The 22,880-nt window shown below is 49.7% G+C and overlaps 1 protein-coding gene across 2 annotated transcripts in view; it reads left to right on the top strand.

Moving 5' to 3' along the window:
• Nucleotides 1-22,880, top strand: part of Aldh1l1 (aldehyde dehydrogenase 1 family member L1) — a 42,307-nt gene extending 19,427 nt beyond the window's left edge. For both annotated transcript variants that reach the window (XM_035448801.1, XM_035448800.1), the window contains 11 exons: nt 628-778; nt 2,176-2,246; nt 4,157-4,262; nt 6,920-7,007; nt 12,942-13,035; nt 14,331-14,430; nt 15,826-15,924; nt 18,364-18,529; nt 20,826-20,931; nt 22,081-22,280; nt 22,825-22,880. In XM_035448801.1, the coding sequence (XP_035304692.1) occupies nt 628-778; nt 2,176-2,246; nt 4,157-4,262; nt 6,920-7,007; nt 12,942-13,035; nt 14,331-14,430; nt 15,826-15,924; nt 18,364-18,529; nt 20,826-20,931; nt 22,081-22,280; nt 22,825-22,880 (1,237 nt within the window). The remainder of the gene's footprint in view (nt 1-627; nt 779-2,175; nt 2,247-4,156; nt 4,263-6,919; nt 7,008-12,941; nt 13,036-14,330; nt 14,431-15,825; nt 15,925-18,363; nt 18,530-20,825; nt 20,932-22,080; nt 22,281-22,824) is intronic.

Genomic DNA, 22,880 nt, shown 5'->3' with positions numbered 1-22,880 from the left:
CAGACATTTGGACTTGGACCCAGGTGCCTCTGCAAGACTGAAGTCTGCTCCCTTAGCAGGGAACCCTCCTGTCACTGAAGGGACCATTATCCAGGCTGCCCACAGTGGCCATCAGAAGCAGGGTAACCAGGTGCTGATGAGCACAGACTCACAACAGCCTAACAGTCGCCTTCCACACATGTGTCTCCTACTTCTAGGGCCAGGGCCACCTCTCAAACCCCAGACCTCAGCCTCAGGGATGTGACTGAGCTGAGCTGCCCATCCAGTTGGATGTACTTTCTCTCTTTTGAGGCTATCCAGAAACAGGAAGGGTGGCCTCTCGGCTGTTAGCCACAGGCAGGTGAACACCTCTTCAGAGCAACCTAATGGGGGCATTGAAAAGTCCCCATAAGTCTCCCAGGAAGGGAGAGGAAAGAAAGGGAACAGAGGGTGTCATTCTTACACCCATCCAGAAAGAGACCCTATTGTCCCATCTTACAGGTGGGAAAAGTGAGGCAAGAACATCCAAGTGACTGTGCTGGTAATGGAGGAAAGAGTCCTCCACTCCATAAGGAATGGCATTGAAAGAGCAGGTAAGACAGTGGCAGGCCTAAGTCAGTCTCCTGCCCCTCTCTTGTCATCGACCAGGTTGGCGGATCTCATGGAACAGCACCAGGAAGAGCTGGCCACCATTGAGGCCCTGGACGCAGGTGCTGTCTACACACTGGCTCTGAAGACACACGTGGGCATGTCCATCCAGACTTTCCGCTACTTTGCTGGCTGGTGTGACAAGATCCAGGTGGGGTTTGGACTCATGTGTCCCGTGTATTCATGAGCTTGTGTGCAGGCGGGTTCCTGGGGAGGTGCCTGGAACGATGGTGCCCTGCCAAGCATGCTGCCAAACAGTTACCACAGTGATGGCTTAAAACATTGACAACTCAAAATCCCTCAGGTGAGAGTCCAGCAGGCTTGGCAAGTTTTGTGCCAGGGTCTCAGTGTGCCTCAGCTTTGTGGTGCAGTAAGAAATACCTGGAGAGTCAACTTGTAAAATGAATGGGTACATTTTAGCTTTTGGTTTGGAAGGTCCCCGTGCACAATCTGTTGACTCCATTGCTCTTGGGTCTGTCAGCACACATGGTACAAGAGTGAGTGACAGAGCAAAACTGCTCATGTCGCGGCAGGTGAGTCTTACAAAGAAAATAAGGGAGAGGTGGGGGAGTTTGAATAGCTCCTTGAAGGACACCTCCAGGACCTAACCTCCACCCACTAGCCCCACATCTTAAGAACTTCTCTGCCTCCCAGTAGTGCTCTTTTGGGAACGAGTCATTAGCATGCAGGCTTTGGGGAGTCACTCAAAATCCAACTATGACAAGTGCACTGAATGCCTGGGCCTCACCCTGAGGCTCTGAGGGAGGGCCTGTTTCCAGACCATTCAGGTGTTGCCAGAGTCCAGTTCTCGTGGTTGCAGGTCCTCACTTGAGGCCTCCATCTCCCAGTGACATGTCATCTGTGAGTTTTGGGTCTCTGCTGCCATCTTATAACCGTGGGATGTGGTCCTGGGGGTTCCTGTGGTGCCTCTAGGCCCATGCATGGCCCTCCCTTCCTCCTGAGGCCCACCATGAGATCTTGTACATACCCTGTCTTGGGATTGAGCACACAATCTCGGAAGGTTCCCCAGGGAGAGGAGGACTCCAAGGCTCTTCTCTCCGCTAGGGGCTGAGAACTATGGAGCATGATGGCCACGTGAAAGGTGGGCCTCCAGGCACCCCCTCCCCGTTCTACCTCCTTGTGATTTCTCTGGAGCCATCTCTTCCTGGGCCCCCTGGGCTACCTCAGCACTAAAGGCTCTAGGGGCAGCCTGGCCTCCAGGGGCCTCCTCATCCTTTCTCTGCCCAGCTATCAGAGCAAAAGCCCTTGTCCCTGCCAGGACCAGCCTACTGCCTAGGGCTGTGTCTAATATGGAATTGTTGCTTTGCTCCTCCTGGTTGTCCAGCCTGATACCTCTGAACTCCTGCCATGTCCCTGTCAAGTGTAAGCTGGCAGCCTTGGCCTCCTACTCAGCTCATCATGGGACAGTCAGTACCTAAACAAGACCCTCTTTATCCTGGGTGTCCGCCAGCAACTGCTGGCCAAGGGGAAGGGATGGGAATGCCCACACCCACACCCACACCCCGTGACACTGTGTGCTTTTTCTAGGGTGCCACCATCCCCATCAACCAGGCTAGACCCAACCGCAACCTAACCTTGACCAAGAAGGAACCTTTTGGGTGAGTGACAAGGTGCAGTGACACACAGTGACAAGGTGTGTTCTGGAACACCACACACCTGCCTGCAGCATCTCTGCACATATCCATGAGTAGCTATTCCCTTCACTGCTCTGCCTGGTACTGCTGTCTTTTAATTAAATGTAGAGTAACTGTCAATCAGAGCCAAGACAGGAGGGGAGCTATATCCAAAATGACCGTGAAGGAACTGTGTTATACAAATGAGCCGGTGTTAGCCAGAGGAACAGAGCCAGCAGAATGTACTTATAATTAAGAAGCCAGGTGGCTTGGCTTCCACCGTCAGAGGCTCCATAGCCACATGGCCACCTGCAACTTGGAGGGCCGGGGAGACAAGAGCCATTCAGTCTGAGAAGCTGGAAGGTTCAAACAAGGGTCACACATGGCAGAGCTCCCCAGCCCAGAGGATGGTGCCACCCACATTCAGGGATCAGTTCCCAGAGAATCCTCGAAGCATGACTTAACCAGTTTCCTAGGTGTCTCTCAGTCCAGTCAAGCACAGAACCAAGCTTAACCATGGTGACAGTGAAGGGCAGAGCTCACTAGGGGAAATGCAGAGGAAACGTGGCCCTCAGCTCCTCATCTCGCCCACAGAGGACCCCAAGGCACAGGGGAAAAGAGAAAGCATGGTGGGACATCTCCATATGTATTCAGAATCCTCACTCATGTCACAGGCATGGGGAATCCCTCACAGGTGTCTGGGAGGCTTAAAAGCCTGCATATGGCCCTATGAGCAGCAAGGGCTCTATCAAAAACACATAGACTACCATGGTCTTAACACATTCTCCTGAAGCCCTGAAGTGAGAGGGAGGGAAGGAGGAGGGAGAAGGGGAAAGGGAGGGAGGGAGGGAGGGATGGGAGGAGAGAGGGAGGGAGGGAGGGAGGGAGGGAAGACTCAGATACCGAAGGGCAGCTGGTATCACTGGGTGTACCAAATGCAAGAGGCATTTCTTACAGAGCTGTCACCCTGACTTCTGTCTCCATGGCCATGTCACATTCCCTTTGTGATTCTGGGTGTGTGGGTTTGTGGAGAGGGACACAATTCACCCTATAACAGGGGGACTCCTTTGGCATTTCCCTTCTTTGGATCCCCTAAAGCCCCACTTCTCCCTATGGCCACTATCCAGCAGCCTGAGGTTCTGCTCTCTGGTACCCACCTAGACTCTCTATTATGCCGGGTGTATGTTGGAAGAAAGGATGCAGCCTCCTGACCCCCAGTGTGTTCTATCACTCCCAGGGGGATGTGTAGGCTCTCAGTTGTCCCTGCTCCATGAAGGCTCTGGCTGACACTCACCAGCCTCCCTTCAGACGCCTCACAGCCATCCTGCCCACTGGCCTCTGTGTATGCTTTCTCAATACCCAGGTCCAATTAAGAAGCATCCTTTCTGGTCCCCTGATGGCAGTGATGTCGACACAGGAGCCAAGGGAGGCAGAGCCACACAGGATTAAGCTGTGGCCACAGACCAACAGACCTCGCCCCGTCCCCCAGTCTATGCTACCACTGATCTGAGTGTGAGGCTCGCACACCAAGCCAGAGGTCCCCATGGGTGACTGACCTCACCAGGCTTTCCATACAGTCCCCATCTTTTCCTCCTTCAGGATGGATCTCCAGCCTGATACTTATAAGAACCCAGGTCCTGCTGACACATCTTGTGACCCATGACCCTCTCACGGCCTCCTAGCCTGAGTGAACACTGGTGTCTGCTCACTGTGCCTGCCCCTTGCTTCCCTTCCTCCCTAGACAGCTCCCTCAGACACTGACCTCCACCCAGGTCAGTCCATGATGCAGCATCTGTGGGACAGGCTGCCTCAGCAGGACCATCGCCTTTCCTGGAAATCCTGGCTGTGACAGTGACAGCTGAGGAGGGACAAAGACCCTCTGCTTTTGTTTGCAGGGTCTGTGGCATTGTCATTCCCTGGAACTATCCCCTAATGATGCTATCCTGGAAGACAGCAGCCTGCTTGGCTGCTGGGAACACTGTGGTGATCAAGCCTGCCCAGGTAAGTGCATACTCTCTGAACCAGCTTATGGCCCATGAAGGGGATGGGGGAGCTCACTCTTTCAGGAGACAGGGGACCCTTTGCCTATGCCACACTGCTGCTAGGAGCTGGCCCTCAAAGCCCAGCTTACCATGGATGAAGACACACGTCGGGGATGAGTGCTAGATAGCTCAGCAGACAGAGCAGCTGCCAGTAACAGAGACCTGGAGACTGTCACTGCTCAGTGGGCAGGGGACAGAGTTCTACTGTCACTCTGGATCTACACCCTGGATCTTGTTTTATGTCCCTTGCCTGTCTCATGCATGGGGCAGGCCGGTGGTATCAGTAAACTTGGTTCCTTGTCTCTGGCTTCAGAGACCAGAAGTCCTAGAAGGAGGCAGAGGGAACCTTCCAGCAAGTAACTACAAATGGTAGAGTAGAGGTGGGATTTCATGGACCTCAGGTCCCTGCCTCAGTTTCATCTGTACATTGGTCGCCGTTCATGTGCTGCTTGCCTCCAGAAGGAACTGGACACAGGTGCCATGTTTGGAGCGGCCAGTGGCCCTGCAGACTCTATGAAGCACATTAGCCTTGAGGGTAGCAGATAATAAAGCTCCATGGAGATCCTAGACAGTGTGTGCCGCGGTCCACACTCCTCCAGCTTTTAACACATTGTTTTTTATTTTGTTTTGTCCCCCCTTTGCCCCGTTTCTCAGACTACATATAGTTAGAACAGTAAAAATTCTGATTTGTGTTTTATTTCTGCAAATACCTTTTCATAGTGATTTGTTTAAAAAGGTTACACTTGGGTCAAAAAAAAAAACCTATCCTCTGAAAATAAGACACCAGAGGAAGAAAAGATGTCAGAGCAGCAGTAAAGAAAGTTCACTGGTATTCCAGGGGTCCCAAGGTTCCCAGCACCCACCTCGGGCAGATCCAAAGGATCCAAGACTTTCTTCTGGCCTTTGTGCAAAGACACACACACACACACACACACACACACACACACACACACTCACACATACACCACACACACTCACAGACACACACACTCACAGACACACACACTCACATACACCACACACACACACTCTCACACACACTCGCAGACACACACACACACACACACACACACACACTCACATACACCACACACACACTCTCTCTCACACACACTCACAGACACACACACTCACACACACACACACACACACACACACACACACACACACACACACTCACACATACACCACACACACACTCTGTCTCACACACACTCGCAGACACACACACACTCACAGACACACACACTCACATACACCACACACACACTCTCTCACACACACTCGCAGACACACACACACACACACACACACACACACACACACACACACTCACACTCAGGCTCAAGTGGGCTCCCACCTGGCTTTCTGTTTCTTCTTCCCTCTTTTTTTAATTTTAGTTTTCAGAGGGCCTCCTCTATCCCAGACTAGTTTCCACTTATGCTGCTGAGGAATAACTTCATCTCCTCCTCTTTCCACTACTGAGTGCTTGGACTCCAAGCACGGCCAGCACACCCAGTTTATTCTGTACTGAGGATGAAGCCCTGGGCTTTGGTACCCTAGGCCAGGACTTCCCCCTTCCCACAAAGACACCACAACAGCCTTCCACTGCTGATGTTTTTGTCCCCAAGTTAATTCTGTTTATATTTATTTACTTTCTGTGTACTACTTATTTACTTATTCTTGGTTTTTATTAAGACAGGCTCTCTCTATGTAACCCTGGCTAACACATTCAACAAATTAGCCATTTGTATGCACCAGCTTATTTAGGCATGATGAAAACCCTCCCAGGTAGACCTTGATTTCCTGCTAAGTGGGTGGTGCTGTTGGCAGGTCACAGTCATGGTTTTGGTTCAGATCATCCCTATCCTTAGATAAACTCTGTCCTAAGAAAGGGTACTGGTAAGGTCTGAGACCCCAGAGTCACAGACAACTACTCAGCCGAGGTCCTGTGGGGTATGAAATGACCTAACCCCGACTAAAGAAAACCTCTGACCCAGCAGTTTACAGGAGCCAGAAGGAGGGGTGGGTGTTAGGGGCTGGAGGGGCTGGAAAATGGCCTCCCTTTCGGCTTCCAGAGTGGAGCAGTCCACGGAGTTGCAGAGGCATGGAGAGCTGGTCACCAGGGCCTCCGTGGCAGTATAGTTTCACCAGGGGCCTCCCCTGTAGGTTGATGCCTGTAATTCTCTGAGCAGAAGCTGGTCCCATGTGAGAGGCTGCTTGCTGAGGGTCACTTTGCTGGGGGAGCTGAGCCTCTGTGGATGGGCCTGCTGGCCTGTCCCCTGCTTCAGAGCTAGGTGCAAACACGCCGAGAAGAGATGAGCATGGGGTGGAAAGCATCCAGACCTGCAGAGGAGCTGCTAGTGGGGGAGTGTAGCATACCAGGGGCTTATAAGACCTCATTCCTGGGAGATGCTGGGGATGCTAGCTGGGTGGGCCGTGCCTATGGTTGTCCATGAATATGACCTCCCTGTGGTCATCCTGTTGTTCCACACGCTGCTTCCCCTTCCTGCTTCAGACAGCTAGCTTCTGGGAGAGGACTATGAAGGGAGGTCTGGCTGCATCCTGCATCCAAACTCCTCCACACACAGACATTCCCCACTGTTCCTCTTTCAGGTGACCCCACTCACAGCCTTGAAGTTTGCAGAGCTGACACTGAAGGCTGGCATTCCCAAAGGCGTGGTCAACATCATCCCTGGAACTGGTAAGAGCTGAGGTGGGGAAAGGGCCGGGGCTCAGAGCATCCATGTATACACGTGGCCAGAGTAGTGTGGGCAGGGCAGTGTCCATGATGAGCCTGTGATGGAGGAAGACACACTCTAGGGAGACACAGAACCTGGAAGGGTCTTAACTTTCAGTACCTCCCTGCTTTCTGTTTTGTTCTTGTCTACACTCTGGATAATCTATGTGGCTAAGGGATTGTCTGCCCTTGGACATAAATGAGAATTTATCTGTAGAATGTTATAGGCTTGGAGAACTTGGGGATGCAGTAGTATAACTTCTTAGTTTAGTGGTCTAGTTTGTAGACAAAATGGTATCATGAAGATTTTCAAAATCTGTTGGCAGAGTTGTATATGATATTCTTTTGTCATTTTGTCTCCTTTTACTGCGATTTCCCCACAATCAGCGCCTTCTGCTTAAGGTCTTGTGTTGATGGAGATGCCTATGATTCCATGGCCTTCCCTGCCTAAACATTTACTTTCAGCTTGTTTGCACCATTGAATCTTAAACAAGCTCCAGGGGACAGTATGTGTGATCGAACCTGGGGGCTGTTGCTCTTTCTTCCAGTCTTGCATTCTTTGATTTTTTTAAAAAAAAAATGTTTTTATTTTATTTGTATGAGCGTTTACCTGCATGTATGTGTGTACTCGGTGCCTATAGAGACCAGAAGAGGATGTTGGATCCCCTGGATCCAACTGGAGTAACAGACAGTTGTAAGCTGCCTCGTGGGTGCTAGGAATCAAACCTGGATCCTCTGGAAGAGTTGCCAGTGCTTTTAACTGCTGATTCATCTCCCCAGCCATGGAAATAGATTTTTTGCTCTATGTCTAGTATTTACTTATGAGTGAGTACATACGATATTTGTCTTTCTGTCACTCAGAATGTTTTTTTTTTTTCTAGTTCTGTCCATTTGTCTGCAAATTTTAGGATGCCATTGTTTCTTACCACTGAGTAGTACTCCATTGTATAAATGTGCCATGTTTTCTTTATCCATTCTTCAGTTAAGGGGCATCTAAGTTGTTTCCATTGTCTGGCTATTGCAAATAATGTTGCGATGAACATCGTTGAGCAAATGTCCTTGTGAATGTGCCTCCTTTGGGTATATGCCCAACAGTGGTATTACAAGGTCTTGAGGTAGATTGATCCTAATTTTCTGAGAAATAGCCATACTGATTTCCACAGCAGCTGTACCAGTTTGCACTCCCACCAGCAATGGAGGAGTGTACCCTTTTCTCCATGTCCTCTCCAGCATAAGCTGTGTTTTTGATCTTAGCCATTCTGATGAGTGTAAGATGGAATCTCAGAGTTGTTTTGATTTGCATTTCCCTGATGACTAAGGATGTTGAGCAGTTCCTTAAGGGTCTTTTAGCCATTTGAGATTGTTCTATTGGGAATTCTCTGTTTAGATCTGTACCCCATTTTTTTAATTGGAGTATTTGGCTGTTTGATGTCTAGTTTCTTGAGTTCTTTCTATAATTTGGAGATCAACCCTCTGTCAGATGTGGGGTTGGGGAAGATCTTTTCCCACTTGCCCTGAGGCATTTTGTCTTGTTGATTATGTTCTTTGCTTTACAGAAGCTTCTCAGTTTTCGGGGATCCCATTTATTAATTGTTGCTCTCAGTATCTATGCTACTAGTGTTTTATTTAGGAAGTGGTCTCCTGTGCCTATGCGTTCAGGGATATTTCCCACTTTCTCTTCTATGAGGTTCAGTGTGGATGGGTTTATATTGAGGTCTTTATCCATTTTGACCTGAGTTTTGTGCATGGTGATAGATATGGATCTATTGCCGCAAGTATTCTTAATTGCTGAACCATCTCTCCAGTCGTGTTCTTTGCTTTTTCATAGATGACTTAATCTATTTATATTTAATGTTATTTTGCTGTAGTTAGATTTGACATTTTACCTTTTACTTTCTGTCTTCTGTCAATCTTCCTTTTACTGCTTTATTGAATGGTTTCATATTTTAGTTTTTTATATGGAATCTTGCTGTGTTACTAAAGATGGTCTCAAACTCCTGGATTCAGTGGTCTCCTGCCTCAGCCTCTTGAGTGCTGAACTACAGGTTTGAACTATTTACCTGACTGACATTTTAGATTTTTAGATAATGATTTTTTTTGCTTTCTTTGTGTGTGCACACATAAAATTACATACAGACATATATGTGTGTGTGTGTTTGCTAAACTTTTTAAGATTAAAAAAGATTAAGACTTAATGCATTTCTTTTTCTTTTCTTTTTTGAGAACTGGAACTCATAAAGATTGCCTCTGCCTGCTGAGAGCTAGTATCAATTATTTTTTGATTATGTGTTTCTGTGTGTATCCGTGTGTGGGGGTGTGCATACGAGTACAGGTGCCTATGGAGGCTATAGCTATGGAACCTCCCTGTGGCAGGAGTTAATGGTGGTTGTGGGCCACTAGGCCTGGGTTCTGGGAACTGAACTCTGGTCCTCCACAAGAGAACAAGTGCTCTTGTCTTAACCACTGAGCCATCTCTCTAGCCCATCATGTAGTTTTTTGTTTGTTTTTTTGTTTTTTTGTTTTTTACTTCTCTTCCTGGCAACTACTCTATAGCTTATCATTTACAACTTAATTCATGAAAATCTACTTTATCCTGACTCTGGGGAAATAGGAAAGTCACTTTATGTAGCTCTTTGGCCTCCTTTTGTGCTGTTACCTTTTGCATATTTACATATGGATCATTAGTGCAGTCATGTGGCAACGAGCATAGCCTCAGATACTACTTTTTGTCATTTCACTTCTGATAATGAAGCTGGAAGAGCTGGGCTGGCTGCTGCGTTTCTTATCACCCCCCTCTTCTCTCTCTCATGGCTCTGAGTCTGTCCACCATGACCTTTCTCTAGTTTTCTCCCCCCTCCTGTTACTGGTGTGTAACCAGACACGTTTCTATCTGTTTTAGGTCCAAAGTGAAACTGCAGATGTTTGAAGTGTGCATCATACTGTTTGAGTAACCGTATTCTTGGTTGTTGCCCCCACCCCAGCCACCCCTGAATTCTAACCACTGTCAGTTATTGATTCTAAAGCACCTGCTCTCATCTCTGAGAGCTTCCTTCAGGGTTTCTTCTGCTTCTCACAGATATTTCAGTTGCTGTCTGTGTAGCCATGTCCTTCTTTTCTCCTTTTTTTTTTTTTTTTTTTTTTTTTTGTGGCTTTGGAGCCTGTCCTGGAACTTGCTTTGTGGAGCAGGCTGGCCTGGAACTCACAGAGATCTGCCTGCCTCTGCTTCTGCCTCTCAAGTACGGGGATTAAAGGTGTGTGCCAGCCATGTCCATTACGTATTAGAAACTCTTTCAGCTTATTAGATGTACAGATTCGTGTTTTCTCAAAGTTTTCAGCCATATTCATTACAACTGGTTTGCACCTTCTCCTTTCTCCTCTCCTTTGGTGTTCCTATGGTGTGTGTATTGCTATAATTAACAGGGCCCTGCTTTCCCCAGAGGCTCTGGCTAATTTTTTATCACCCCTTATTGCCCTCTGTTCTTCATATTATGCCATCTCTGTTAATCGGTTTTCACTGATTCTTCTGTCAAGTCCTCTCTGCTGTTGGGCCCTTTGGTTTAGTCATAGTAGTTCCTGCTGGGTTTTCTGTGCTGTGCTCTGTGGCTTGCCTGTCCTTTCTTTGTGGCACACCTCAGTTGTTTCTTTGCGTGACTTTTGCTTTCTTTCTCTCTTCTTTTTTGCTAAATGTGCACATTTTAAGCAGTATTTTGTAGCCACTTTGAACACTGCTTCCCCTTCCTTTTCAAAGCTTGTTTTCCCTCGCTTGCTTGTTTAGTGACTTCATTAAATACTTTCAATGAAATGTTTCCCAAAAGCTTGTAGCTTCAATATCATTTCTTGCAGGGTTGAGCTGGAGCCTGGCAGCCACAGCCTCCTGGCAGGACAGCAGTCTCGGCAGGGTTCACTTCATTCCATTTCCTTGGCTGCTGTTAAGCCGTCTTCCTCTGTCAGTGTCACTTAGCTTTTTAGCCCATTGACTGCAGGCAAGGTGCTCATGTATGTATCTATGAAATGTTGTCTGTATATATGTCAGTGTACCATGTGCATGCCTGGTGCCCAAGGAGGCCAGAGGAGGCCATCCGATCTTCTGGAACTGAGGCTAGAGATGTGGGAGCCACCGTGTAGGTGCTAAGAATCAATCCTGGGTTAGTAGTACTCTTAGCCATTGGCCATCTCTTTAGTCCCTGCTCATTTATTGACAGTACCCCATGCAAAAACTGTTCTACAACTTTAAGCCCTTTGAAGGAGTAATTTTATTGTTGTTGTTTTGTTTGTTTTTCTAGACATGGTTTCTCTGTGTAGTCCTGGCTGCCCCGGAACACTCTTTGTAGACCAGATTGGCCTTGAACTCAAAGATCCATCTGCCTATTTATCCAGGGTACTGGGGTTAAAGGCATGAGCCACCACCACCCAACTAAAGGAGTAATTTTTTAAAGATTTAATTTGTTATTTTTAATTCTGTGTGTGGAAGGTATATGCCCAGAGCTCAGAAGTTGTATATTTCCCTGAAGCTGGAGTCACACGTGGTTGTGAGACACCCAGCTGGGTGCTGGGAATCGAACTCAGGTCCTCTGAATAAGCAACCGGTGCTCTCAATTACTGAGCCATGTCTCCCGCCTGTAAAGGAGTCATTTTTAACTCCAGCCTTTGAAGTTTGAAGGGCTTCTCCTTCGTCCTCTTGGGTGTCATAACTTATTACCCCCTGGAGCCTCCTACTCCTTCTAAGTGGCATACCCTCACATCTCTGTTGTTGAGAGTGCCCGTAAGGTTCCTCTCAGCAGTGTTGGAGTTCTCTGTTCTTATGGACAGCTTTCCTCCTGGTCAAAGTCTCTGAGACACAGCTTCAGACGCCAAATTCTGTGAGGGAATGGAGCAGGGTAGATGATGTCCTGGAGTGTTCACTTTGCAAAGAGCTTCAGGAAGAAGAGATCCCCAACCCCTCAGCCAAGTGGCTGACCCTGGCAGTGAAATAATACTGCATGTAGAAGTCAGAGAGCAACTTACGGGAAATTTCTCTCCTTTCACCACATGAATACCAGGAGTTGAGCTCAGGTGGTCAGATTTGGCAGCAGGCACCTTTATGCACTGAGCTATCTCTCTGGTTCTATTGTGTTGTGTTTTTGGTTTTTTTTTTTTTATCATTCTTAAGTATGAGATCATTGCAGTTCCAACATCTCTTTAACTGTATAAACACAAAACAATTCCATTATTTGCCAAGTGTGTTTTTAAAGGTTGTTGCTCCTCAAGTTTCTCATTGCCCTTATCGCTATCAAAGCACACAGCCATGTATCAGTATGACATGATGGCTGTGGTAAAGTCACAGAGATAAGGGCATTTCTTTGATGACACATGCTATTTGTGGGGTGGCACAAACTGTAAGCTCAGTACTTGGTAGGCTGAGACAGGAGGTTTACTGAGTTTGAGACCACCCTGGGCTACATACACAGCAAGACCTTGCCATAAGTAATGTTATTGCTTTTATGCTTGCTTAGTTTCTGTATATCTGGGGAGGATTCTCTGCCTATCTTTTACCTGGTTTTTAGTGGGTCATTTGTTTTCTTACTGTGGTGTTTTGTTCTGTTTTGTTTAAATACATTTCAATTTCCACCCCACCTGAATGTGAACTCTGGCTTGTAGACTCAGCTTGCCTTCCTAGAGCATGAAAAGCCCCTGCCTCCACGTGTGCTCACATTCAGAGGCACAGGGCTTAATACTTCAGCATTGTCATCTGGAGGGACAGATGTCAGTCCACAGCATGGCAAGGCCCCATGAGCCCCCATCATGGGCACCATGTAGAGAATGCGATGTAGCACCCTCTGGTGGATGTGAGAGGGACAGGTGGCTGTGCCTTGCCCAGACCTCAGAGCCTTCCTGACTTCCTTACCTATCCTACCACAGGCTCGCCGGTTGGCCAGAGACTCTCAGACCACCCTGATGTGAGGAAAATCGGGTTCACAGGTTCCACAGAGGTGGGAAAACACATCATGAAAAGGTAGGGGGGGCACAGGGAGGAGAGGTCACCCAGGCCGTGGAGCCTGGGTATAGATGATGCACTCCGTAAGCTGGGTCCTGCTTCTTGGTTTTTAGTGGGCATAGCCACTCACAGCAACCATGTTAATACAGATGCTGAGTTTCCCACAAGCCCTTGAGAGGCCCGTGGGGCTTCCCAGTGGAGGCCACACAATCCAGGGGGTCCTGGTACTGTGTCACCTCCTAAGCCCTGAAGTGCTTGAAGTCAGTGGCTCTGACTTGAGATTGCATGACTATGAACTAGACACCGATTTTAAAAACTCAGCACACACTAAAATATACCCGTTCATAACTTTTGTATTGATTACAAGCTGACCTAGTGATGTTTTTGATGTTAGATTAAATGGAACCTATTATAATTGGCTTTCTGTATCCATGGTTGCCACGTGGCAGATTCAGACAGCTGTGGATTGGAAATATTTGAAAAAAATCAATTTTGCCTATGCTGACTGTGTGCAACCTTTCTTTTACAGTTACTTAGCCAATGCAAGCATTCACAGCATGCTCACATGATGTTAGGCCTTGACTTCATGTAGAGAGGGCGGTGGGTGCAAGAGGATGGGCTTCTTCTGTGCATAGACAATATTGTCCATACCGAGCCTCAGCTCGAGGGCGTTGGCATCCACAGGGCTCTCCTGAGTCACCATGGGCCGTGCTGGGGCAGGGGAGACTGTCCCCTTGGGTGGTCTGGAACAAGAAGACTCTTCTCCCAGGCCATGCTTGGTACCTACTTGAAGGTGGCATCACTCAAGTCTTGCGCAGGGACACATCTTTCCACTTGGTCACTAGAACCCTGAACTATCTGCCCCTTTCTGGCCACAGTCACACCAGCAAGGGTGCTTCTCGGGATACACTCGATCTGCTTCCCTGGAGCACCAGCTGTGTGCTAAGCCCTGGGATGTCATAGGAACCAGACAAATGCACGCTGCTGTGGGAGGCCCTGTCTTCTCACAGATGGGGTCGCTCACATAGCAGGATCCAGCATCTAGCACACAGAGAGAGATGGGGGTCATAGGGGAGGATCAGAAAACAACCCTAATAAGGGGACAGAGTGGAGCAGAGGAGGGCGGCAGTGGGTGTGAGGGGCCGGGCCTGGCCGGGCTGTGAGGGGAACAGGGATGGGCCCAGTGATAGACAGTGAGATGGGTTGTGGGGAGACGGTGGCTCCACCACGCTCTGGACTTGCCTTGTCTACCACCTGCAAGCCCCTGTGCTCCGAGCCCCCTGGCACCAGCCCCAGTCCTCTGTTCCCTCCAGCTGTGCCCTGAGTAATGTGAAGAAAGTCTCCCTGGAGCTGGGCGGGAAGTCGCCCCTTATCATCTTTGCTGACTGTGACCTCAACAAGGCTGTGCAGATGGTGAGGCTGGGCTGGGCAGCGCAGGGATGGGGACAGGTGGGAGGAAGCGAGGGAGGCACTGGGCCAGAGGCAGAGGAACAGCAGTGGGGGATCTCTCAGCTCCCACGGCTAACCTAAGCTGGCATAGCCATCCATGATGCCATCACAAGTATAGGGAGCACATAAAGAGGCACCCTTGGGGCAAGGATGATGTGTGCCCTCCACAGTGTATTCCCAGTATGTTCTAACTGTCGCACCATTAAACCAGCTGCACGGATTGGGAGCAGGAACAGGCTAAATGTCTGGCATGTGTGGAAAGCAAAGTGTCCCTCAGGCATGACCCTGCTGACAGCCACCACTCTGCCAATGACCCTGTGCACACGTGCCCAGCTTTCCACCTACGCACTGGGCAGCCACAGGTTAGGCCTGAACACACCCATGCACCCAGGGCCTGAAAAGTACCCATCTGTGGTGGCCTCTTAGATCAACCTGACTCAGGACTCAGGACAGTGACTGCATATGGTACATGCCATGGGAGTGGGAGTGGTTTGTACCATTGGTATTGTCACTCATGTGCCTTGGTCCCCTTTCCACTCCTATGTAAACAAATTAGTCAGGCCCATCCAACCAGGTCTCCAACTATCTTAGCAGCGTGACTAAGCCTCTCTCTGCCTTGAAGGAGGGCATGGCACCTAACAGAGCCCTAAGAGGGAGTCCAGCCTTGCTCAATGGGAAGCTGAGGGAGGGCAGGACCTTCATTATTCATGTCCCCCAGTAGCCCAACAGTCCAGGACCTTGGCTCAACTCAAAGTGATGCTGCTGCTGAGCCCTGCACATAGCTGGAGGTCTGTGCTAACTGCCGGGCTGTATCGTGCAGACCAGGAGAGCTGAACTGGACTCTGCACCCCACCCCTGGCCTCCTGCAGTGTCCTGGCAGCTTTCTTGCACTCCCTCAGGGGCTTCCCTAGAACTAGGGCTGTCCCTCTCAACCCAGCTCTCTAACCCCACTAACATATAACCTGGTGCCTCTCCAATCAAGTCTCAAGAAGACCTGGTACCTTTTGAGCCACCCAGTGAGCCTACCCATGGGCTGGGGGTCCAGGCAGGCTCAAGCTCACCCCACATATTATTCTTTGTTGTCACGTGAATAGCATCCTTCTGTGGTGATGGAAATGAGGTCTCTGTGTGGCTCCCTCTTCCCATGTGGCATTGTGTCCTCACTTCTCACTTGCCTCCACCGCCGGCTGAGAATTGCACAGGACATGTGTGCCCAATGCTGGTCAAGCCTGATCCATGGGAGGAAGGCAGCATGCAGGCGCACCCCGTCTTCCCCTGAAGGGTTAACAGTCCTGGTGGGCAGCTGGGCAGAAGCACACTTGGAGATTTGTGACCTGGCATTTTTGCGCTTCTCTGAAGGGCATGAGCTCCGTTTTCTTCAACAAAGGGGAGAACTGCATTGCAGCAGGCCGGCTCTTTGTGGAGGACTCCATTCATGACCAGTTTGTGCAGAAAGTGGTAAGTTCCAGGCTAGAGTCTGAGCTGGGGGTGGGGAGCAGAGGGGCAGGCTGCAAGAGAGGTGGTGGTGCTGAGTGAGGAGTGTCTGAGCACCTCTCACTGGGTACCACCTGCCCATTCAGAGGATCCTTGGGGAACTCTCTTGAGTCTTCAGCTCAAATTGACATGATCAAAGGGCCTGTGGACTGAGGGTACCTCAGTGACCTAGAGCTTGCCCAAACTGTGGTCCCATCCTCAGCATCACCAAAAAGGAGGCATGTTCTCTGAAAGTGGAGCCTAGGATGAGGACCTAGTGTACAAGATTCACAAGGGCTGACCTCCTTAGGTGAGTCCAGAGGAGGGACCAGGAGAGGACAGGGCAAAGGACAGGATAGCAAGGACATGGTCTCAGGACCCCTAGCAGCATCCCTGGAGCAGGAAGTACTCTGTACAGTTGCCCAGAATCAAGAGGCTAGGCTTTGCCCCAGGCCCCAGTATTGGGCAATGGTTGCTGCAAGCTGGCCATGGAGTAAGGGGGTCAGCTTCTGCCAGCTTCCAGTGACCCAACAGGTGCCAAGCAGTGGCTCCCACTAGAGTTACCAGATAATAATGAAACCCCAAAGGGTAGACTGAGTCTGGTTTCAGGAACAAAGTGATCTTCTTGGTCCTGGGCCGCTGTTTTATTTGCTTGCTGTTTCTCTGTTTGTGGTGCTGCAGCCCAGAGCCTTGACTAATGAGATGATTGTTCTGCCCCAGCCCCAGCAAGGAATGTCTCTAACTCTTGACCTTTGGATTTGCTAGTGGATTGGCCTCATTATGACCAGCCTCATCATGTGAGGTTGACAGCTATAGACTGACATTCCTCTAACATAAAACCAGAGAGGGAAAAACTTCAACTGTTAGAATAAAGTCATGGGAGGGACATAGGCTGGTCCAGCCAGAGCCCCCATCCATGCTCAATCTGAGGCATCTGAGGCCAGAGGTGTCCCTGTTGGCAGCTGTAAGCTCACCCTGGGTCCTGAACCCAACAGAAAAAATGCAGGGATCCTGAAAGGTGGCGGTGGCAAGTCTAAGTGTCCCTTTACATACACTGTGGCTAGGACACCCTGAGAAGGATGAGGTGACATGGTCGTTTAGGAGCATTTCCTGGGGGAAGGTCTGTGTTACAGAATACCTGAAATAAATGACTCCTATGGAAGAAAGGTTTGCTCTAGCTCACAGTTTCGGGGTACATGGTGCTGGCCCCATGCTTCAGGCCTGTGGTGAGGCACAGTGTCATGGTAGAGTGCACTACAGACCAAAAATTCTCACTTCATGGCTCTGGGAAGCAGAAGAGAGGAAGGGGCCAGGGCCCCAATATCTCCTTCAAGGGAACAACTCCAATAACCTCACTCCCTCCTGCTATGAGGTCCACACATCCCAACAGCCCCCAAGCTGACAATCAAACCTTCAAAATATGCATCTTGGGAGGACCCCAGGGCTAAACCAGAGTCGTCAGGAATGTGTCTAAGTATGAAAGGTGACAGGGACAGGAAAGAGCTGAGCAGCTTTGCTGTGTGACAAATGACACATGACACCCAGTAGTTGAGTTTACTTGGCTCACAGTTCATCCAGACTAGGGTGAGCCCTGAACTGAATAAGGGTGGAGACAACTTTGCCTGATCCTAAGACCCCAGGTCAGGACCAGGCCATACAAGCAAGGGACTGGGGCTGCTCTCCCAGAGGCCAAGAGATCTGTCTTATTGGCCGTTGATTCTGTCCAACTATGTTTCCTTTCTTTATCCTACATCCTGACTCATTTTTTAAAAAAGATTATTTTGTGTGTGTGTGTGTGGATAGATGTTTTCCCCGCATGTATGTATTTGTACAATACATGTTTGGTGTCTGCAGAGTTCAGAAGAGGGCATTGACTTCTCTGGAACCGTAGTTACAGATGGTTGGTTGTGAGCCTCTGTATGTGTCTGGGAACCAAGTCTATTCCTCTGGAAGAGCAGCCAGTACTTTTAACCCATGAGCCATCTCTTCAGTCTCCAAGTCATTTTCTGTCCTCCTCACACCCAAGCTCCAGAGTCATTACATCACCTCCTCTGTCACTCCCTGGTGATACCCCAGGTCCATCTCTAACTACAAAGCCTAGCCTCACTTTGAAGCTGGCTGGAGCAGAGGGAAGGCTCCCCACAGGAGGCCACTTTCAAAGGATTTATTGAAGCAGAAGAAAATGAAAGCAGAGATACGTGGACTTGAGCCTTGAACCCTTCTCTCTGTTCAGTGTCCCTCTGTCTGTCACCGAGACTACTGTAGTAGATAGGCTTGGAGTCAGTGTGGGAAAGCCCCATTAGCCTGGAAATGGTTTCAGGGACCTGTGGCCAGTACAAAACTGTGAAAGTGTGAAATGTCTCAGTACCATCATAGGATACCGTGGTGGCATTAAGCAGGACCTGATCTGAGGACTTTCTGCAGGTGGAGGAGGTGAAGAAGATGAAAATCGGCAACCCCCTGGACAGAGACACCAACCATGGCCCGCAGAACCACGAGGCCCACCTGAAGAAGCTGATGGAGTATTGCCAGCGCGGTGTGAAGGAAGGAGCCACGCTGGTCTGTGGTGGGAGCCAAGTCCCAAGGCCAGGTCAGTCAGAGTTCTCCAGCTCACTTGGGTAAACTGAGGCAGCAAATACTAGGCCTCTGGTTTCCAGCCCAGCCTTAACTGGACATAGCTGAAGGCCAAGTACCTGTGTGGTCAGGATCCTGGCCTCCAGCTCAAACTGGAATCGTGGACGTAATGGGCCGTGGCTGTTTGGTTAATCTCTGGACCCAGGTCTGGAACTGAAATGGTGAGGAGTCCAGAACATTCCTCAGCGCTGGCATTCCCTGTTGTGCAGGGTGTTGCTGTTGGCGTCACTCCGACATGGTGTCAGTCTCCTCGGAGTTAGTTCAAGGTTCTCCCTCTTTAATTTCTCTTCTAAACAAATGTTTTGTGACTTCTGGGGAGATATGTACTAACGCCTACTCACCCCAGCTAGGGCACCAGTGACCACCCAAAAAAGAGATAGTCCTACCCATGTCTAGCTTATTGAGCCAGTGGATTTATTGGGGTCACTCACAGGAACATGAATGGCTCAAAGGCAGCTGCTCCAGAGTCTGGGTGACACCTCCCAAAAGCTGCATCCTGGAACACTCTCAAACAACCTGGAGGCAGCTCTGCTGCCATCTCTTCTCCCTTTTCACTGCCTAGTGAGTAGGTGACAGGGGCCGTTTGTATCTTGTGTCATTTTCTTGAGTGTTATGAGCCACCTTCCTCCCTCCAGGGAATGTTTTCGATCAGAGCAAATAGCCAGGCAACAGGTAGAAACGCCACAGTGTCCCTCCAGCGATGGCCAGCTGCCCTTAGCTAGGAGTGAGCCTTTACCTGGAGCGGGCAGTCCTTGAGATGGTGCAGCTCTTCATAGGCACATGGCTCAGGTCACCCATCCAGAGCTCTTGACACAGCCAGCCTTAGATACTATCACCTGATTGGTCCCAGACACTTGGCTTCAACAATCAACTCACTGAATGTCTTAGTTACTTTTCTATTGCTGTGAAGACACCATGACCAAGGCAGCTTACAGAAGAGTTTATTAGGGGCTTACAGATTCGGAGGGTGAGTCCATGACCATCATGCCGGGGAGCATGGCAACAAGCAGGCAGTTACGGCATTGGAGCAGTAGCTGAGAGCTCACATCTTGAGATCACAACTCTGAGGCAGGAAGAGCTAACTGGGAATGACATGGGCTTTTGAAACCTTACATCCTGACCCCAAATGCACACCTCCTTCAACAAGGCCACACCTCCTAATTCTTCCCAAGAAGTTCCACCAATTGGGGACCAAGTATTCAAATACATGGGGGCCATTTCCATTGAAACCAGCAGTGTCTGACCCCAAACACACTTGCTTCTCTGGAATCTACCTATTTCTAGCCACCCAAACCAGGAAAGCAAAAGGAACATGGATGGAACCTTGTGCTATCTACCCACAGTGCCACAGCTCCACACCCTGCCTGGCTTTGCTGTCTGTCTTTCACACTCTATAAGGAACCCCACACAGAGGAGGCTTTCACTAACTGATAGAAAAGAGGAGGAGAAGAAGGGACACACCACTCTTTCTGACCCCTAGATTTTAACTCTCCCCTGGTTTTGTTAAATCTGGCACCTCATTTATGCCTTGGCTCTCCTACACCCCTGCCACCTTCTGTATCTAATCCTGCCAAGTGTCCCTGTGAGCCACCGATCCTTTGTTTATTCACCTTCTGAGAGCTCTTGGGTGCCAATGCAGCGGTGCCCTCCTGCTGCAGGGGAAAGTTCCCTGCCTGCCTCTATGGCCACATTCGCAAACTTGCCCTTTACCCAACCTGTCATGTCTTTCATTCTCTCTGGATGTTTCTCACATTCTGCCATCTGTATTTGCTGTTCCTCAGCTTGGCAAACAACTCCCCAGTGGCCCTCCCAGAGAACAACTTATCATTTAGCTCAAGTGGCATTTAAGCACAACCTTCCCTGTATCACCAACGTGGGAGTTCCTTAGGGCTGGGGACAGTATGGCAAACCCTAGCAGGGGCTAGGTGGCAAATTTTGGGGTAAGAACTGTTCACAGAACAAGGAGAGGGATCCAACGGGGCCTGTGCAGCCCCTAGGAACGTGGGGGCAGCACATCTATTCCTCTGAATGATAGAGTGGAGAATGTTCTAGATCCCAATCAGGAACAGGACAGATCAGGGCTGACTCTCCATTTCTCCCTGGAAGGCAGAGGATGAGGCACCTGGGTCTATAGTGTACCTGTTAGAACCAGAGTTAAACAAACTGTGAGCGCCAGGCCCTGGCCAGCATAGGGAGGAGACAGCCAGGGACCTATACCTTCTATATGCCTCAGGCCGCTGTCTCCCCTACAGGCTTCTTCTTTCAGCCAACAGTCTTCACAGATGTGGAGGATCACATGTACATCGCTAAGGAGGAATCCTTCGGACCCATCATGATCATCTCCCGGTTTGCTGATGGGTATGTGATCCTCCATGTCTCTCAGGGCTTTTTCTCTGTGTGCCTGGAGTCTTGATATCAGCTGTAAGAGATGGTCCATGAGAAGGAAACTGAGTCAGTGAAGAGCCTGTACACAATGCCTGGGCTGCCTGCAGAGGCCTTTTGAAGTACTTGGGGCTCCCTTTGCCCTCCCTTCCCTGGGCCTGGATGGCTTCCAGGCCCAGATGAACAAAAGTCAATTTCTTTGTATATCCCAACTTCCCTGTGTTTGCTCTCCAAAGTCTCTCTGGTATTACATATAGCCTGCCAGGTCCTGTTCTCATGGTGTCCTGATAAGTACTAAATGAGCACTAAACTAGCCAAATGGCCTGGGACAACTGTGGCATTGGGTCTGACTAGTGAATGAGTCCATGCATCAGGTTGGTTGGATAGAGTGAGCCTGTCTCAGATCTGTGCTCCATCTGCGCTTGCTTAGTACAAAGGAAGTAGTCACGCTTACCTGGGCTTGGGCTGTCTCTCCACGGTAGCCTTGGATCACTGGCCTGGAGCCTGGGTTCCATGGAAGCCAGCTGGAGACAGCAAGGATACTCAGGAGCAAGCCTCAGAGCACACGCCTTGGCCTGGGAGCCATCCCGGCCATCAGGTTAAAGAGAAAGAAGGGTCCACTCACAGTAGAGGGACCACAGCTCGGTGGACACATTTGACCACCCACACCTTTTCCTGATTCATTTTTTTTCAGGCAAAATGACACCTTTGTCTTCACCTTTCCCAACTGATTGTCACGATATGACTACCGTTACCAGCTTATGCTGGCTGTATTAGACTTACAGTCTCCACCAAGCAGGCACGGCCCCAGCTTTTAGGTCCGATGCCTGCTGACTGCTCAATCCACCTCTGCCCAAAGCTGCATTTCTGGGCTCTCTTCCTGCATGAGGCCCCATGCCCAAATCTGCTCTGTGAAATACTCATGCCCCTGCCCCTCCAAGTCTCTCCACTCTACTGTCCCCTTCTCCAGTCTGGTCTCAGCACAGATTTTTCCTTTTAGGGTCTCATGGCTAATGAGCAAGGGGTTAGACACTTTGGGGAAGCAGACTCTGATGTTGCCTTGTCCCAAGTCCAACAATGGGTGCTTTGAGCATCCCTCAGGAAGTTATTGGGTTTCTCCCACAGGGACATGGATGCCGTGCTATCTCGGGCCAATGCCACAGAATTTGGCCTGGCCTCTGGTGTCTTCACCCGGGATATCAACAAGGCCTTATATGTCAGCGACAAACTCCAGGCGGGCACTGTGTTCGTCAACACATACAACAAGACTGATGTGGCCGCACCCTTTGGAGGATTCAAACAGTCTGGATTTGGCAAAGATCTGGGTAATCAAACCTTGTCAGTGGGGCTGCCTGTCAAAGGTCACCAAGTGCCGGGTTCTGTCCCTGGTGCCGGGGGTGTCACATTGAGCAAGATAGCTGGTAGCTGTTTAGTTCTTGCTGGGAAAAGGACACTCATGGGGCTGATGTCAATACTGAGACAGCAGGCAGCAATGGAGAGAATATATACAGGAGATTCCAGTCACAGGGAGGGGAGGAAGGTAACTTCTTGGCTACAGATAGCCAGCAGGGCACCCATCCCACCCCCTCTACCACCACAAGGTAGCAGGGGCCAGAAAGGTTCTAGATAGCTGCCCCACATTGCTTCTGCATTCCCCTTCCACACTGGAGCCCAAGCCCATAGCTTACTACAGGGACTGCCTGGATTTATCCCCAGGGCCTTGGTGTCTCATCTATGGAGAGAGTTAGGTCGCCCACAGCTGTGCTCATCTCAGGGATCCCCAAGAAGAACCATGTAAAGCCACAGGTGTACCAGCAGTGTGTGCTTTCTGGTATTTCTGGTGTACCAGCAGCATGTGCTTTCTTGCAGGAGAGGAGGCCCTAAACGAGTACCTGCGGGTCAAGACTGTGACTTTTGAGTATTGA

Source organism: Cricetulus griseus, chromosome 8, assembly GCF_003668045.3.
Source record: "Cricetulus griseus strain 17A/GY chromosome 8, alternate assembly CriGri-PICRH-1.0, whole genome shotgun sequence".
Taxonomy (NCBI): Eukaryota; Metazoa; Chordata; class Mammalia; order Rodentia; family Cricetidae; genus Cricetulus; species Cricetulus griseus.
This window is presented reverse-complemented; position numbering and strand designations above follow the sequence as displayed.